This window comes from Actinia tenebrosa, unplaced genomic scaffold, assembly GCF_029948245.1.
Source record: "Actinia tenebrosa isolate PJP-AT-01 unplaced genomic scaffold, QUT_ActTen_1.0 PGA_scaffold3__52_contigs__length_22856419, whole genome shotgun sequence".
Lineage (NCBI taxonomy): Eukaryota > Metazoa > Cnidaria > Anthozoa > Actiniaria > Actiniidae > Actinia > Actinia tenebrosa.
The window spans coordinates 22534552-22551342 of NW_028292580.1; the positions used below are offsets into that span (position 1 = coordinate 22534552).

General features: G+C 40.0%; 1 protein-coding gene across 2 annotated transcripts; it reads right to left on the reverse strand.

The window, feature by feature from the left end:
* Positions 1 to 3: 3 nt before the first annotated feature.
* On the reverse strand, positions 4 to 15666 carry LOC116294267 (SCY1-like protein 2). Of its 2 annotated transcripts, XM_089035429.1 has the most exons (20): positions 15265 to 15666; positions 14807 to 14964; positions 14086 to 14185; positions 13671 to 13715; positions 12538 to 12684; positions 11642 to 11857; positions 10674 to 10790; positions 9988 to 10113; positions 9451 to 9627; positions 8424 to 8546; positions 7689 to 7802; positions 7250 to 7382; positions 6531 to 6649; positions 6031 to 6131; positions 5035 to 5138; positions 4342 to 4406; positions 2914 to 3021; positions 2130 to 2153; positions 1421 to 2096; positions 4 to 1311 (listed from the first exon to the last, which is right to left on the reverse strand). In XM_089035429.1, exons 1-20 carry the CDS (start codon positions 15490 to 15492, stop codon positions 1136 to 1138), a joined length of 3057 nt encoding a protein of 1018 aa, XP_088891555.1. In that variant the 5' UTR covers positions 15493 to 15666; the 3' UTR covers positions 4 to 1135. The 2 variants fall into 2 exon arrangements, with proteins under 2 accessions (XP_088891555.1, XP_088891554.1); XM_089035428.1 differs by having other exon boundaries at positions 1421 to 2153.
* Between the last annotated feature and the right edge of the window lie 1125 nt (positions 15667 to 16791).

A 16791-nucleotide genomic window follows, 5' to 3' on the forward strand; every position in this document is an offset into this window, starting at 1 on the left:
TCATTATTTTGTTATTCATTCGTTTCATTTTTATTTATTTTCTGTTAGTAGGTTTGTTTGCATGACAATTAGTTTCCTGACGAAATCGCCGTCTCGACGGAGTAGATTTTGGTGCACGTCAATCAAGGTGTTTCCATGACAATCCATAGGCACGTGCCCTTTATTTATTTATTTTATTTATTCTATTTTGTCAGGAAAACAAATAGAGGTTTTGCACCATCACGCGCCGGCGCCATAATCCAGCTTGGGCTGCCTGTGGTTAGATGGCAGAACAATAAAATCCCTATGCTCTTGGGAATTGAATTCTTTCTCATGTAAAACGATTGTATTGTTCCTGCCATCTAACATGGCTGCCGTCACATGGTGGTGTAAAACCTCTATTGTAAGATTCTAGTGCTATTCAATTTTGTACACAGAGCCCTTCGAGTATGCGCAGTAAGAAATAATGGCGAATCGCGCATGCGCAGTAAGAAATAAGGCTCTTGGTACGAGATTGCGTGCTGTTAATCAGAATGACTGAAAACGTAACTGCACAATTTTTTTCACTGTATTGACCGTAGGATTAAGATCAATCCCGTTTGAGTCTTGCTTAAAGTAATAAAATAATAAGAATCTAATGATTATCTAATACTACTATGCTATTAAATAAACTGACATTGATTTTATATAATTTCTCTATTGACACTTCAGCTCCTGTTATCTCACACAACCCCACTGTTTAAATTTTTGGAGACTGACCCCACCCTACCCCGGTGGCGATAATATATGTGTTTCTGCCTATCAGTTATACTAGCCTATAACTATGTTGACTTCATAAGGCTAAACTGTGGCGGTTTAAGAACCCTTCACACTCCCAACCTCGTTTAGTGCCAGGGCCCAATCTCCGGAGAAGGGGAGAGTGGGCCCTGGAAACGAGGCTATCCACTACCCTACTATAGAGGCTTTGCACCATCCATGATGGCAGCCATGACAGGAGGCACAACAATGGAGTCTTTTATATCAATTCTTTATATGTAAATCAGATTAGACCAGATTCAATTGTTCCTGCCTCCTGTCATGGCTGCCATCACGTGATGATGCAAAGCCTCCATTCCCAACTTGTGGACTGTCATTTGTAAACCTATATATATATACATTAGCCAAATATGTCTTTCAAGTCATTTGAGGAGCCAATTCCAGGTTGTGAGGAGTGGGCTTGATATTGGTTTGGAGGTCTTGGGTTGTTACCCATCATGCTTTGTGATTGCATTGGAAACATTCCTGTTGACGTCATAGGTGCTGTGGCGTAGGGCGGTCGAGCTCCCATCATTCCTACACAATAAACATATACATATTGTTCGTAAGCATGAGCTTTTATCAGGTAAGTTTAAATCAGTAAAGCAGAACAAAAATGTGCACCATCTCTCATTTATATGCTTACCCATTCCAGTATTCATCTGGGGTGCCACAGAGCTTTGTTTTTGGGCCTGTAGAACACTCAACGAGGGCTTATTCTTGTTCTGTAGATGACTCATCTCAGGCGAATATAGCGAATCTAATGCACTAGCACTTTTGTTCTGATCAGTCCTACTAGTTGTACTCGAAGGATTCCACATACTATGCCCAGAAGACATTGCGCCAAAACTTTGTGACGTAGTAGTTCCCATTCCCCCAGCTCCTGCCATAGACCAAGTACCTGAAGGAGCTCCCATACTTCTTGAATTCATTGAACTAGAGCTCATGGACCCCGGACCCACATTGTTATAGCTCGCCGAGCTCATATTATTGTAGGTCCCTGGACCCATATTGCTGTGACTCGTTGAGCCCATATTGGAATAGTTCCCAGGGCCCATATTACTATGCTTTCCAGAGCCCATATTAGTTCCTGATAATGAGCCCATTCCAGTTAGATTCGACGGCATTGAGCCAAAAGTGCTTGATCCTACTTGTTTGGAACCCGTACTCCCGGACATTGACCCGGTGTTTTTAGCACCGACCATGGGCGTACCACCAATGGAGCCCCCTAAAGTAGGCGATGATGTCATCATTGAGCGACTTCCGGACATCGACAGACTTGACGAGGACTTTTGAGTTCTAGGGCTCTGATTGGATAAACTGGATGATGACGTTATTTGGGGTTTGGCAGAGTGGGATGGGCTTGATTTTGCAGGCGACTGTAAGTGGTAAAATATTAATTAAGAGGGGCAGATTACTGTCAACTCCCCCCCCCCCCCTCCCAGTCTTAAATTCTTCTGCTTTACAGGAAGCAGGGGTGTTGTAGCATTGAGAGCACCTCTCACAAATGCGACCCGGGTTCGAGTCTCTCTGGGCTCAGTGTCGTATGTGAGTCGAGTTCCTAGTTTATTCTTTCCTGTGCATAGAGGTTATTTCTCCGGGTTCTCCGGTTTTCCTCCCTCCGCAAAAATCAAATTCTATATTGTAGTTTAATCATGGACCAAGCACCACAGGTTTCTTAGCCGCCACTGGCTATTTAAAAGTGTTACACTCCTCAAACAGGGAAAATAATTTTCCCAGCGTACATAAGGACGTGTTTTTATGTATTATGCCTCCCTATTTCCAGTCCCTTTGCAGCCATTATTTGTTTTGGTCCCAGATCCTCACCCCTCCTGGCCCGTGAGGATTTGGGACAAGATTAATGACGGTTGCGGAGGAGACTGACTGTTAGGGACCAGTAGGAGGGGGAAAGGAGAAGGGAGGGGGGTTGGAGGAGAAAATGGGGGAATATGGGGGCCTTGAAAGGTCAAAAGGAGGATTGGGAAGATTTTTAAAATGATTTAAGGGGGGTATCCGAAAAACATGAATGCTATTATGTAGGGGTCTGGAAAAATTTTTGCATCAAAAACATTTTCTCCCCTCCCCCCCCCCCCATCCCAACTTAAATAATGACTGGGAATTAGGGGAATATCTACTTACTTGAGTTTTAGGGGATGAAAAAGAGTCCAGATCGAACATATCAAGCAGGTCTCCGCTTAATGATCCATTTTTACTAGAATCATCCGAGAATCCAAACAGTTTATTGAACTGCAAACAAATATAGAAATAAATGAATAGATGTAGAAGGAAGGAATAATGGAGGGATGGGTGGATTGATGGATGGGAAGGAGAGAAGGAGGGAAGGAAGTAAGCAAGGAAGGAAGCAAGCAAGGAAGGAAGCAAGCAAGGAAGCAAGGAAGCAAGGAAGCAAGGAAGCAAGGAAGCAAGGAAGCAAGGAAGCAAGGAAGGAAGCAAGGAAGCAAGGAAGCAAGGAAGCAAGGAAGCAAGGAAGCAAGGAGGCAAGGAGGCAAGGAGGCAAGGAAGCAAGGAAGCAAGGAAGCAAGGAAGCAAGGAAGCAAGGAAGGAAGCAAGGAAGCAAGGAAGCAAGGAAGCAAGGAAGCAAGGAAGCAAGGAAGCAAGGAAGCAAGGAAGCAAGGAGGCAAGGAGGCAAGGAGGCAAGGAAGCAAGGAAGCAAGGAAACAAGGAAGCAAGGAAGCAAGCAAGCAAGCAAGCAAGCAAGCAAGGAAGCAAGGAAGCAAGGAAGCAAGGAAGCAAGGAAGGAAGGAAGGAAGCAAGGAAGCAAGGAAGCAAGGAAGCAAGGAAGCAAGGAAGCAAGGAGGCAAGGAAGCAAGGAAACAAGGAAGCAAGGAAGCAAGCAAGCAAGCAAGCAAGCAAGCAAGCAAGCAAGGAAGCAAGGAAGCAAGGAAGCAAGGAAGCAAGGAAGCAAGGAAGCAAGGAAGCAAGGAAGCAAGGAAGGAAGCAAGGAAGCAAAGGAAGCAAGGAGGCAAGGAGGCAAGGAGGCAAGGAGGCAAGGACGCAAGGAAGCAAGGAAGCAAGGAAGCAAGGAAGCAAGGAAGCAAGGAAGCAAGGAAGCAAGGAAGCAAGGAAGCAAGGAAGCAAGGAAGCAAGGAAGGAAGCAAGGAAGCAAGGAAGCAAGGAAGCAAGGAGGCAAGCAAGCAAGGAAACAAGGAAGCAAGCAAGCAAGCAAGCAAGGAAGCAAGGAAGCAAGGAAGCAAGCAAGGAAGCAAGGAAGGAAGCAAGGAAGCAAGGAAGCAAGGAAGCAAGGAAGCAAGGAAGCAAGGAAGCAAGGAAGCAAGGAAGCAAGGAAGCAAGGAAGCAAGGAAGCAAGCAAGCAAGCAAGCAAGCAAGCAAGGAAGCAAGGAAGCAAGGAAGCAAGGAAGCAAGGAAGCAAGGAAGTAAGGAAGCAAGGAAGCAAGGAAGGAAGCAAGCAAGCAAGGAAGGAAGGAAGGAAGCAAGAAGGAAGCAAAGAAGGAAGGAAGGAAGCAAAGAAGGAAGGAAGAAGGAAAGAAAGGTCTTTTTTTTTAAACAAAATATAGAGTACAAACACATTTTTATTTCTCATAATACCTCAGTATTTCCAGTTGAGCTACCGATGTTTCCAGTTCCTCCAGGCGGCTTTTTATCATTTTCACCTATTTAAAGACAAAAATAGCTATAAAACTGCAAAAATAACCAAAACACTTATTGCGATTCAATACCGCAAGTACAGCAGTACAGCAGTGGCGCAGCTCAACTGACAGGAGACGACACTCAGAATCAATAAAATTCAACATGGCGGCTCTTCCTGCAACACCTTGGTTATGAGGCCTTGATAAATGTCGACAGTTTGACGGAAAACGCCTAACGTCGAACTGCAGTTTGAGGTTTGCGGTACCCAGCAAGAACGTCTGCTAAAGGTCTCTAATGTCGAAAGTTTGAAGGAAAACGCCCGACGTCGAACTGCAGTTTGAGGTTTGCGGTACCCAGCAAGAACGTGGTGCTAAAGGTCTCTTTTAGGGACTTTAAGATTTGCAAAATCTGCAATGACAACGTCTACTGGAAGTGTAAATAACTTCACTTTGGGGTTTCGCGCTTTCAAAGTCTGTCTTCCCTGTGGATGAGTTGACTTTACTTACAATGTTTTGAATGAAATCTCCAATGAACAGAACCCCAAAGAGAAATGATTTACACTTCTGGTTGACGTCGCCGTCGTAGATCTTGCAAATCTTGAAGTCGCAATTGTCTGAGGGGGAACCGCGGGGAAAAAAAAACGAAACTTACTTGGAGAAAAAGCTGGTTTTTCAGAAAATGCTTTGTCAATCTTAGAAACCAAGTCATCCATTGCTTTAGCCTCTTGGACCTCCTCTGCAAATTTAAGTGAGGATCTGAAAACAATAAATCGATAATTAATAATAATTATCAAGAGAATACGTCTACCCATGACGTCACTACAATCTGACCAATCAGGAAGCTCATGCTAAAAATAGCTCAGGCTTGCACGCGGAGCTAAAAATAGATTTTTAAAAAACTTTCATAGGGCAGGTAGATGTGCTCTCTTACTTCATTTACTCTTGTAATTATTTATTCTCCTTTAATTCAGTTTATTTATCACAACGAATCATTCTATCCCTCGCTTTATAAGTTATTTACTTTGCATCCATTCTTTCATTCTCGCTACTTTGTTAATTTTTTCAGTTCTCTACTTATTCTTTTCCCTTTTCTTCGCTTCCTTTTTCTTTAATTTCTTTTTCTGTCCTTCCTTAACCTTTTCTTTTCTTTTCTTTCTTTCTTTTTTTTTTTTTTTTTTTTGTTGTTTGTTTGTTTTCTTTCGTTTTCTTTTCTTAACATCCTGTCCTTCATTTCCCTACTAGTACTTTTTTTGCTTTACCTCCACTTCCCTTCTTTTCCTTCCCTTTTCTTCCATTCCCTTACTTAGCTTTCCTTTCCATTTCTTTGCTTTCCTCTCCTGACCTGACCTGTTCTTTCTTTTTCCTTTCTTTTCGAAGGAAGGGGGGTTTCAAGGGAAAGCCCCTTCCTTCCGAGGAAAGCCTTGGAAGGAAAGGAGGAATCCTCCTTTCCTTCCTTTCCTTTCCTTTCCTTCCTTTCCTTCCTTCCCTTTTCTTTCCTTTCCTTCCTTTCCTTTCCTTTCCTTCCCTTCCCTTTCCTTTCCTTCCCTTTCCTTTCCTTTTTGTCAGTTCCTTTTCTTACTATCCTCTCCATAACCTTCCTATCCTTCTTTCTTTAATGAAAATCCACGACCTACTATCGATGACTTACTGTGTTTGTTCTTGCATTTTACCGAGTTGTTCTAACTTAGCTTTGTGCTCAACACCTACTCGCTTCACCATGTCATTCAGAATATCCATAAACTGAGAAAACTAGAAGAAAAAATATATATATCATAAAATAACTGTTTTAAATCTCGCGTTCTGATTGGTTGGGAGCGCGTGCTTTATGAGAACCCACAGCACGCTCGCGTACTTTCAGTTTCGTCATTCCTGTAATTTGTATTTTATAAAAGAACTAACAAACTTGCTTGCTGTGCTGTGTGGAGTTATAAAGCACTTAGGGATTGGCAGATCAGATCACTACGCGTCGTGCTTCTCCTAACCTTCTCTCGTGTTCTGCCAACCCCCGCGTGCTTTATAACTGTACACAGCACGCGATCGTGTTTTCTATTTCTTCATTAATGTCTAGGACAACTAGCTGCCCATTTGATGAAGGGTGTCTTTTTAATAGAGATATCAATAAATTAAGCAAAGAGGCACTGGACAAACCTGCTTAAGATTAAGAGAAGGCTCGATCGATAAAGGAAATAAGAATGGAATGGCTTTCATCGCCAGGTAGTCTTTATCCATGCCTAGTTTCTTGTGAATCATCGTTTGTTTGTAGATTCCTGGGGGGAAAATGGAATAAAAATCTATTAGTTTTGGTATGCTTTGTATATGATATCTTTGTTTACGCTAACGCTTGGCAATATACTTATACGACCCTTATTTTTATTATATTATCATCATTACCACCACCATCATCACTAACATGGCTATCAAAATGCTCCTCATTGTTATCATGATCATGCATCATCACCACCATCAACATCATTACCATCAGCATCACCACCAACATCATCACCACCATCATCATCACCATTGCCATCATCAACATCACCACCATCATCACCACCATCATCAACATCACCATCATCATTGCCATCATCAACATCACCACCATCATCACCACCACCATCATCATCACCATCATCATTGCCATCATCAACATCACCACCATCATCACCACCATCATCAACATCACCATCATCATCATCACCATCATCACCACATCAGTCATCATCATCATCATCATCAACGCCATCACCATCATCATCACCATCATCATTACCATCACCATCATCATCACCATCACCATCATCACCATCATCATCATCACCATCATCATCAAATGATTAATCCTGTTAATAGATTGAAGTCAGTATTACCCAGCATGGCCATCAGAGTAGGCGCCTCTCTTGAAGGGATCTGAGCCAAGAACGGCAGGATGTCTTCCATCACAACATACTTGTCCAGGTGTTCCAAGATTTTACCAATACACACTAAGGAGTTCACTCTGACCTACATCATTTAAAAATAATCAATAGACAACAAGAGGAATCAGCATTAGGACGGGCATACTTGAGTGGGGGAGGGGTGGGCTTTGTAATGATAGTACTTACAGCAAAAGAATAGGTTTGAAGGAATGGTAGAGAGGAACCTTGCAGTGGGTGGGGAGGAGTATAAATAAGTGGGGGGAGGGAAGGGGTAGTGTTGATGGTTCTTACAGCAAAAGAAGAGATCTGAAGGCATGGCCAGGGAATCCTGTGGGTGGGTGGGTAGGGGGCATAATTTACTGGGGGGTGGGGTAGTGTTGATGCTTCTTACTGCAAGAGAAGAGGTCTGAAGGCAAAGAGTCTTGATCCTTGGAATTACAGAGTTCTTCATTAAAGTGTAATCCACCAAAGGAGCGAAGTTGGGTACGATATTCAGAACCATCTCCTACATTAAGAGAAACAAATGGCCATGCATAAGATAGATTTCTTTCTTTTATTTGTTTTCATCTCCAACATTGTTCCATTCCTCGACATTGCCTGGGGGGGGGGTAGCAAAACCCATTTTCAGAACACATTTAATCACATAACTACTTAGTTTAGGCTTCTACAGCTTGATGATGGGAGGGGGGTGGGCCCTCGACCCCTGCCCCCAGCTATACCACTGTGATAATACTTTCTTGGAAAAACTACTTTTAAAAATATACTTAATTTCTTGCTGCTCATTTTTTCTCTATTTTACTACAGGTATTTTTTCTGTTCATGTGTTACTGGAACTTACATGTATGACTGTCTACCCAAAAAAGGTACCCACTTTCCTAGGTTGCAATAATTTATTTTCCTCTTTCGTTTTGGTTTAATTATGTTTTGTTCGTGCTTTTTGTTTTTTTCCAAAAAGTTGTTTAAAAATTTGTGCCCCACCCGCTACGCTACTGACTAATGGTAAAGTAAAGAATGCAGAACTTCAACGATGGAACACATGAATGTTCTGCATAAAGTTGAGGCTAATCCAGAACAACAGATAATTTTAAACTCAAGTGTTCATAATAATATTCACAGTTCTACAAACCTGAATATCAGTGGAAGGTGCTTCTAGTGCTCTGAAGACCATTGGTAACACATCATCTCTGATTGAATCACTTGGTGTTTTGCTCAGAAGAAGTTCAAGTTTTTTAAGAAAAATTATTGTAACCTGGAAAAGGATATTGAGTAATTCAGGTTAAAAAAATGTAAGAGAGTTAGGTAAGAAAAAGAAAGGATATTTCATCACTATCATTATCAATGTATCGTAGTCATCAATGGCATCATCAACATGTATTATCACCACCAATAACATTATTGTCATCATGTGACATCATCATCATAATTCTCATGATAATGTATCATCTTCATATATCATCACCGTCATCACCATCATCATCTGACTATGATTGCAATCATGTTTCATCACCATGTATCAACATCACCATCATCATCAACATCATCATTATGGGTAAACCATCATAACCATCATATTCATGTATCATCGACATCATGTATCATTATCATCACGTATCATCCATCATCATCATGTATTACCATCATCATCGTGTATCATGACCATCATCACCAATCATCATGTATCATCATCATGTATCATCATCATGTATCATCATCATCATCATGTTTCATCATCATCATCATCATGTATCATCATCATCATCATGTACTGTATCATGACCATCATCATTATAATGTATCATCATCATCAACATATATCATCATGTATTACCATTATCATCATGTACTGTATCATGACCATCATCATTGATCATCATGTATTATCATCATGTATCATCATTAGTATCATCATCATGTATTATCATCATGTATCATAATCATGTATCATCATCATTATCATGTATGACCATCATCATCATGTATCATGACCATCATTATCAATCGTCATCTGTTATCATCATTAGTATCATCATCATCATGTATCATGACCATCATTATTGATCGTCATGTATTATCATCAACATGTATCATCATCATCATGTATAATCATCATGTATCATCATCATGAGGGAAGGGCGGCATCAACATCAACTAACCTGTATAGGGTCCTGTATCTTGAATACTGGTTTCAGTTCAGGGAGGATGAGCCTGACATACTCATCAGTAGTACAGTCTTCAGTAATCAACAACACATTCGGCAAGACAAAAGGGACTAGTTTATGGTTACTGAACTGAAGACAAAGCTGGGGTAATACTCTCTGTATGATAACACGCTGATAAATAAAACACAAATTAACTGTTAATATTACCAGTAATGATAAAAAGGTAAATTATACACCGTGAAAAGATGAAAAAACAAGATAATGAAACAGAAATGATAAGAAGGTAAATTATACTCCGTGAAAAGATGACTGACGTTTCAGACGCTAGTCCTTCGTCGTCGAGTAAAAGAGGATAAGGACTAGCGTCCAAAATGTCAGTCATCTTTTCACGGAGTATAATTTACCTTCTTATCATTTCTGTTTCATTAGAAACACTGACGCAGCTCACACTAATTTTTAGCTAGTTATCTCTTCTTGTTACTATTACCAATTGTATGACAGTAATCTAAATGAATAATAATAGATTGTTACCTTTGGAAGTTTTGACATTATCTTGTAGAGACTTTTAAAGAACTGTGCTTTAGCCATGTCATCTCTTTGCATGAGAGAGTCCAGGTACTGGAGGGTTAAGGCTGCGACATTCTCAAAATATGAAATCTACACAAGAAAAGAGCAAAAGCATTATTAATGAAACATAGCTTCATGTATATTAGAAACCCAGTTTATGTTAACAGCTAGCAGGGTTTGTGCTGAGGTAGCCACTTAGAATTCAAGGACTATTCAAGGAGTATACAAGGACCCAAAAATGAAATTGCAAGGAGTATGTTCAGCTAACTATGTCAAGGTTTTACACGGTGGTTGCACAAGTCCAACTTTTAGATTTTCCAATCTTTCTGACTAGATCTATTTCAGAACCATGTAAGTAATGGTCAAAGCAAAAATTCAAGGAGTTTTCAAGGAGTTTCGCTAAAATCATAAAATTCAGAGCTTTTCAAGTGCCCTTGAAAACGTGAATTAAATTCATTGAGTTTTCAAGGAGTTTAAGAAGTAGCACGAACCCTGTGCTAGGGATATTAAGCCCAGAAACAAGACTTTCATGCCTTTCTTTGGTTTCCTGTTGCATTGGCAAGAGTTACCCTGTAATGATCACCTCCTATTAAAAAATCTGGATCTGTGCGGGTTATAAGACATAGTTATCATTTTGTTTTTTTCTTTACCTTTGCCATTTGATGCACATCAGGTCTTAGAGCACACGTCAAACTCAAAAGGCTTGTGACATGACTTTTGAGCTCAGGGGGGATACCACCTAACCCCGGTAAACTCTCTCTAGACATCTAGTAATAAAAGAAGTGCTGTTAGTAGTCAAATATTTTTAGTCAGAGATATAGGTATTATACACAATTTAGCCCCATCCCCACCCCTTGGAAATTCCAATCCCCCTCCATGGGGGAGGTATGGATATTTTCTGGAACTATACAATATACCCTCCTCAGACCCTCCCCACCCCTTAGAAATTCCAATCCCTTCCAAGGGGGAGCTATGGATATTTTCTTGTACTACACAAAATACCCTCCTCAGACCCTCCCCACCCCTTAGAAATTCCAAGCCCCCTCCATGGGGGAGGTATGGATATTTTATGGAACTATGCAATATACCCTCCTCAGACCTTCCCCACCCCTTGGAAATTCCAATCCCCCTCCATGGGGGAGGTATGGATATTTTCTAGAACTATACAATGTGTACCTTCCTCACACCCTCCCCACCCCTTGCAAATTCCAATCCCCCTCAATGAGGGAGGTATGGATATTTTATGGAACTACACAATGTACCTTCCTCAGACCCTCCCCACCCCTTTGAAATATCAATCCCCCTCCATGGGGGAGGTATGGATATTTTCTAGAACTATACAATGTGTACCTTCCTCACACCCTCCCCACTCCTTGGAAATTCCAATCCCCCTCCATGAGGGAGGTATGGATATTTTATGGAACTACACAATATACTCTCCTCAGACCCTCCCCACCCCTTGGAAATTCCATCCTCGTTGGGGAGGTATGGATATTTTCTGGTACTACACAATACCCCCACCCCCTACCCCTTGGAAATATCAATCCCCCTCCATGGGGGAGTTCTGTAATACACAATAATTATATACAAACCCTCTCAAGGCACATGTAAAACATACCAATTCAACATTTCTTTTAAAAGCTGTCATATTGTTATCGCAACTGTACGGCGTCTTTCCTCCATTAAACAGCGCATATATCAAGACTCCTAATGAATACATATCACTCGACACATCACATGACCTGGAGAGGATGTACTCAGGAGCACAGTAATTAAGGTCTGGTTGAGCGTAGGGGAATAGGCGTGGCTCCCATTGGCACCCACTGTAGGTCGACTACAACAAAAAAAAACAAAATTAGTCCAATACAGGGCTTAAAATAATGGCCGGTAAGTCACTGGTCATGTTGACTGTCAGTTGCTAGTTATGCAGTAGAATGTGTTTATTTTTTTATAATAACATTTTATCATCAATAAGAGGACAGACAGATAAAGCTGACGTCAATGAGCTCGCGCTCTTTCTTTAGGTTGTTTTGATCATTAAAAAGAGAAGTTTTTATCGTTTTTGTTATTGTAAAAAACAAATAGACATCAGTTTGAGGGCAACAAGTTTATTAGTGTAGTACACTATTTAGTGCCACCCTCATTAAATAAAGTTGTTATTATTATTATTATTATATAGTTTTTTATGTGTCTGTCCTCTTATTGCAGCAGACATCCAGTATAAAGTATTTCGAGGAGGTATACTACTTGCTGATATCAACAATATCTGGGCCCGGTTGTACGAAGCCTGGAAAGTGCTATCCGACAAATACAGTACATGTAAATCTTATCCAGTGCATAAGTGGATGCTGTTATAAATAATAATAAATTTATCTACTGGATAAGATTTATCCGTCTGATAGCGCTATCCAGGCTTAGTACAACCGGGCCCAGGTGCCAAAGGAATCTTATTGTTTAATTAACCAATAACATTCCTTTGCCTTTATCTCTAATAATATACAGTAGTATCATTACCTGTCCATCAATAATAGTGGGGGTGGAGCTAAAGAAGAGGCCGCTAATCTTCCATTGTCCATTTTTGGTGATGACGACGTGTTCTGGGTTCAGAGATCCTTGAAGTATCTTTGCATCATTGTGTAGAAATGTGAGTCCTTCTACCAGCTGAAATCACAATATCACAGGAAGCTGTGTCAGTGTTTCTAATGAAACAGTAATGATAAAAGGGTAAATTTTGCGTGTACACCATGAAAAGATAAAAAAAATGAAAAAACTTATCATCAAAATAAATGAGCTCCTCTTTTAGGCCAACGAAGGACTAGCATCCCCCTCTTTTACTCCATTAGTAGTAGATTGTTCATATTTTCATCTTTTCACGGTGTAAGATTTACCCTTTTATCATTACTGAAATCACAATATCAAATATCCAGTCCCAGTTTTACAATATTGACACATCATAAGGAAGGATCCAATTGAAACAAAGTATTATGTGACGGCCTTGGCCAATCAGAAGCAAGCATCAAAACTAGGATCTGATTTTAGTCAATAGTCTACTTCCAAGATAGTCTGTAGCTTTGCTTGTCACACATACTGTAGAGTTTTGAGTACGGGGCTACAGTATGCTTGAAATTAAATTTATTCTTTTCTCATGTCACAAATCACTGAGGATCATGCACAAAGCCTCACATTGAAATCTTCAGGGAGACAAGTAAAGCATATCTCAGAAGTGGGCTATTGGCCATGATGTTGTTTCAGGGTTCAATCTGTGAGTTAGCCATGCTCTGACTTAGTTAAGCCCAGAGGTTGTTTCAGGGTTCAATCTGTGAGTTACCCATGCTCTGACTTAGATCATCCCAGAGGTTGTTTCAGGGTTCAATCTGTGAGTTAGCCATGCTCTGACTTAGATCAGCCCAGAGGTTGTTTCAGGGTTCAATCTGTGAGTTAGCCATGCCCTGACTTAGATCAGCCCAGAGGTTGTTTCAGGGTTCAATCTGTGAGTTAGCCATGCCCTGACTTAGATCAGCCCAGAGGTTGTTTCAGGGTTTGATCTGTGAGTTAGTCATGCCCTGACTTAGATCAGCCCAGAGGTTGTTTCAAAGTATTGATAAAATTTGAAGATTGTTGACAGACAGACAGACAGACAGACATACCTGATATAAGCCATAAACTCTTTCTACATCATACATTTCAAATGTCTGTAAACAAATTAAAGTAGGTGTATTGTATAAGTGCAAGAAGAATAGTGCTGATGTGATCCAGATTTGTAACAAAAAACAACTGCTCAAGTGGTGTTTTTTATATTGACTATACCAAATGCCTCCTGAATAGCCCACTTCCGAGATACGCTTCCCTTGTCACGCACAAAGGTTTCAGTATAAGGGTACGTGCTAAATGCTCAGTCATTCGTGACAGGTGGTAAGAATAAATTGAATTTATTAGCACGTAGCCTCATACTGAAACCTTTGTGGATGACAAGCAAAGCATATCTCGGAAGTGGGCTATTATAAACACATTTTTATGCCTTTGCGGGTGGAGTATTTTTACATGAGATTGGTTATAACTTACAGCAAAATCTGGATTAGGAGGGTTGGGCATATTCTCATGTCGTCCAAGAACATTGGCCAAACTCGCAAAAATTGGTTCTGTTGCGAATGCTAAACAATCTCTGTAAGAAAAGAGAATTTAGATTTTAGTCATGAATACAGAATTAGAATAAGATTATTCTTAGTGTACTGATAGTTGTCACTCATAGTAAACAAGGATAAATGGTTTTATTAGCCTGCAAAGAAATTATCATCATCATCATCATCATCATCAATATTATCCTCATCACCACCACCATCACCATCACTATCATAATCACCAATATTATAATCACCATCATTGTCATCATCGCCATCATCATCATCGCCATCATCATCATCACCAACATCACAATCACCATCATTGTCATCATCGCCATCATCATCATCATCCCCATCATCATCATCACCAACATTACAATCACCATCATTGTCATCATCGCCATCATCATCATCATCCCCATCATCATCATCACCAACATCACAATCACCATCATTGTCATCATCATCATCATCATCAGTCAACATCACCCATATATCATCAACATCAAAATTATATGTCATCATCATCATCTTTCCCAATAACACCATCAGCAATTTCATCATCATCATCATCCACATTAATCATCAATATTATCATTCTGATGCACCAGAGATTTAACGAGTACAAGTCCAAATAGATATAACCATAAAGTAATCCATACTTTGATTCCTCAAGAGGATGTTGTATCATAAGTATTCTTGGATGACGCAGCCTGGTCAGTTGCACAGCTCCCTTCTTCATCACCTCCAGAACAGCTGGTCGGTCATGCTTATCGATGGAATCCAGAGTCTTTTTCTCAAAGACTACGAGTGACACTTCCTAGAGTTAAAAATAAAACAAAAAATACCCTTCAAATTTTATGGAACCCTGAAGCAATGCTGTGATTACATAGTATGAATAAATATAAACTTAGAAAGTCTTTTTCAAGAGATTGTGTTGATGGTGCATTCTCACACTGAGAGTTATATATCGTAGATTAAGAGTAAATGAGAGTAAATTAGAAAATGCGGTAAAAATATTGAATTATGAAATATATATATTCTCATATAATACTATCAAGTATATTTGGTTACTTTTTTAATTGGCCTTCAAATCGAAAAGCTAAAGATTACACGGTACCTGTCCGGTAGATTTCCTTTTCCCATCGAAAATCTTCCAACACAAATTGGGTCCAAAGCTCGCCACATGCTTGCCAACTTCATAGTCCTTGGTCAAAGGATTCCCTATCAAGGCTCCTACAGCTCCTACAGCACTTTTAGTAGCACAATAAGCCGTGACTGTAGCATTCATTGCAGCACTCTTAAGTTTATCCAGCTTGTCAAACATAGCACCAGTATATTTTTCCATTGTCTCAAAAGAATACCTTATTCAACGATGACCAACCTAATTTTGCGTATAGTGTATCTAGAAGATATTGTTTAAGGCTGAGTGGCTTCAATTTGGTTAAATTTGTAGTGTTTAGTTCATATTATTTGATCAAAATTCCTGTTTGAGTCGAGAATCATTTTTGACACGAAGACGTCCGCCATCTTGAATTTGTAATAATAACTTACTACGCATGCGTAGGAGTAAAAAGTGATGGAAACTGGTAACGAAACAGCTGATGAAGCAAAACACTCCCCCAGCCAGCCCCTCCCTCAAAAAAAAAAACAAAAAAACAAAAAAACAAAAAATCAAAAAAACTGGTCAATCAGTTTTTGTCGACTCAATCCTTTGCTAATATAAAAGGTCCTTTCGCTGGATGTGAACTCCTCTAGACCATGACCATTTCATAATCGAAAAGTTATATGTTTTGGCAAGAGATCATGAAGATGAAGGACTTTATGGACTCTTGGTTTTGGTCGATGCAAATTTATCCTTCCTTACTAAGTGTAAAAGGTCCTTTCAATGGTTGTGAACTCCATTAGACCATGACTATTCCACATCCAGTGAAAGGACCTTTACGATTATGAAAAGGTCCTTTCAATGGATGTGAAATAGTCATAGTCTAATGGAGTTCACATCCAGCGAAAGGGACCTTTTTGATAATGAAAAAGGTCCTTTCACTGGATGTGAAATAGTCATGGTCTAATGGAGTTCACATACAGCGAAAGGACCTTTTTGATAATGAAAAAGGTCCTTTCACTGGATGTGAAATAGTCATGGTCTAATGGAGTTCACATACAGCGAAAGGACCTTTTTGATTATGAAAAATTTCCTTTTAGTGGATGTGAAATAGTCATGGTCTGATGGAGTTCACATTTATTGAAAGGACCTTTACGACTATGGAAAAGGCCCTTTCAATGGATGTGAAATAGTTGTCGTGTCTAATGGAGTTCACACCCAGCGAAAGGACCTTTAAGTGGATGTGAAATAGTTTACATCCAGCAAGGACTTTTTCTATTATTTCCGAAAGAAAAATATGCAAATAAAAATACAAAAATGTATCATGGAAGCCCATAAGGACGTTGCTGCAAATCAAAATGACAGAAAATACCGAGAATGAACTGAAACCTAACTGGAGTATTTAAGCTCTTTTCAGTAGACCGTTCCCAGAAGGCATCTAATTAAATCTGCAGGAAAATACACGTTTTTTTTTCTGATCGAGATTGGCTTACTAAGACTGCGTTCATAATATATGGCAAGGGGGGGGGGGGGGGGGGTTGT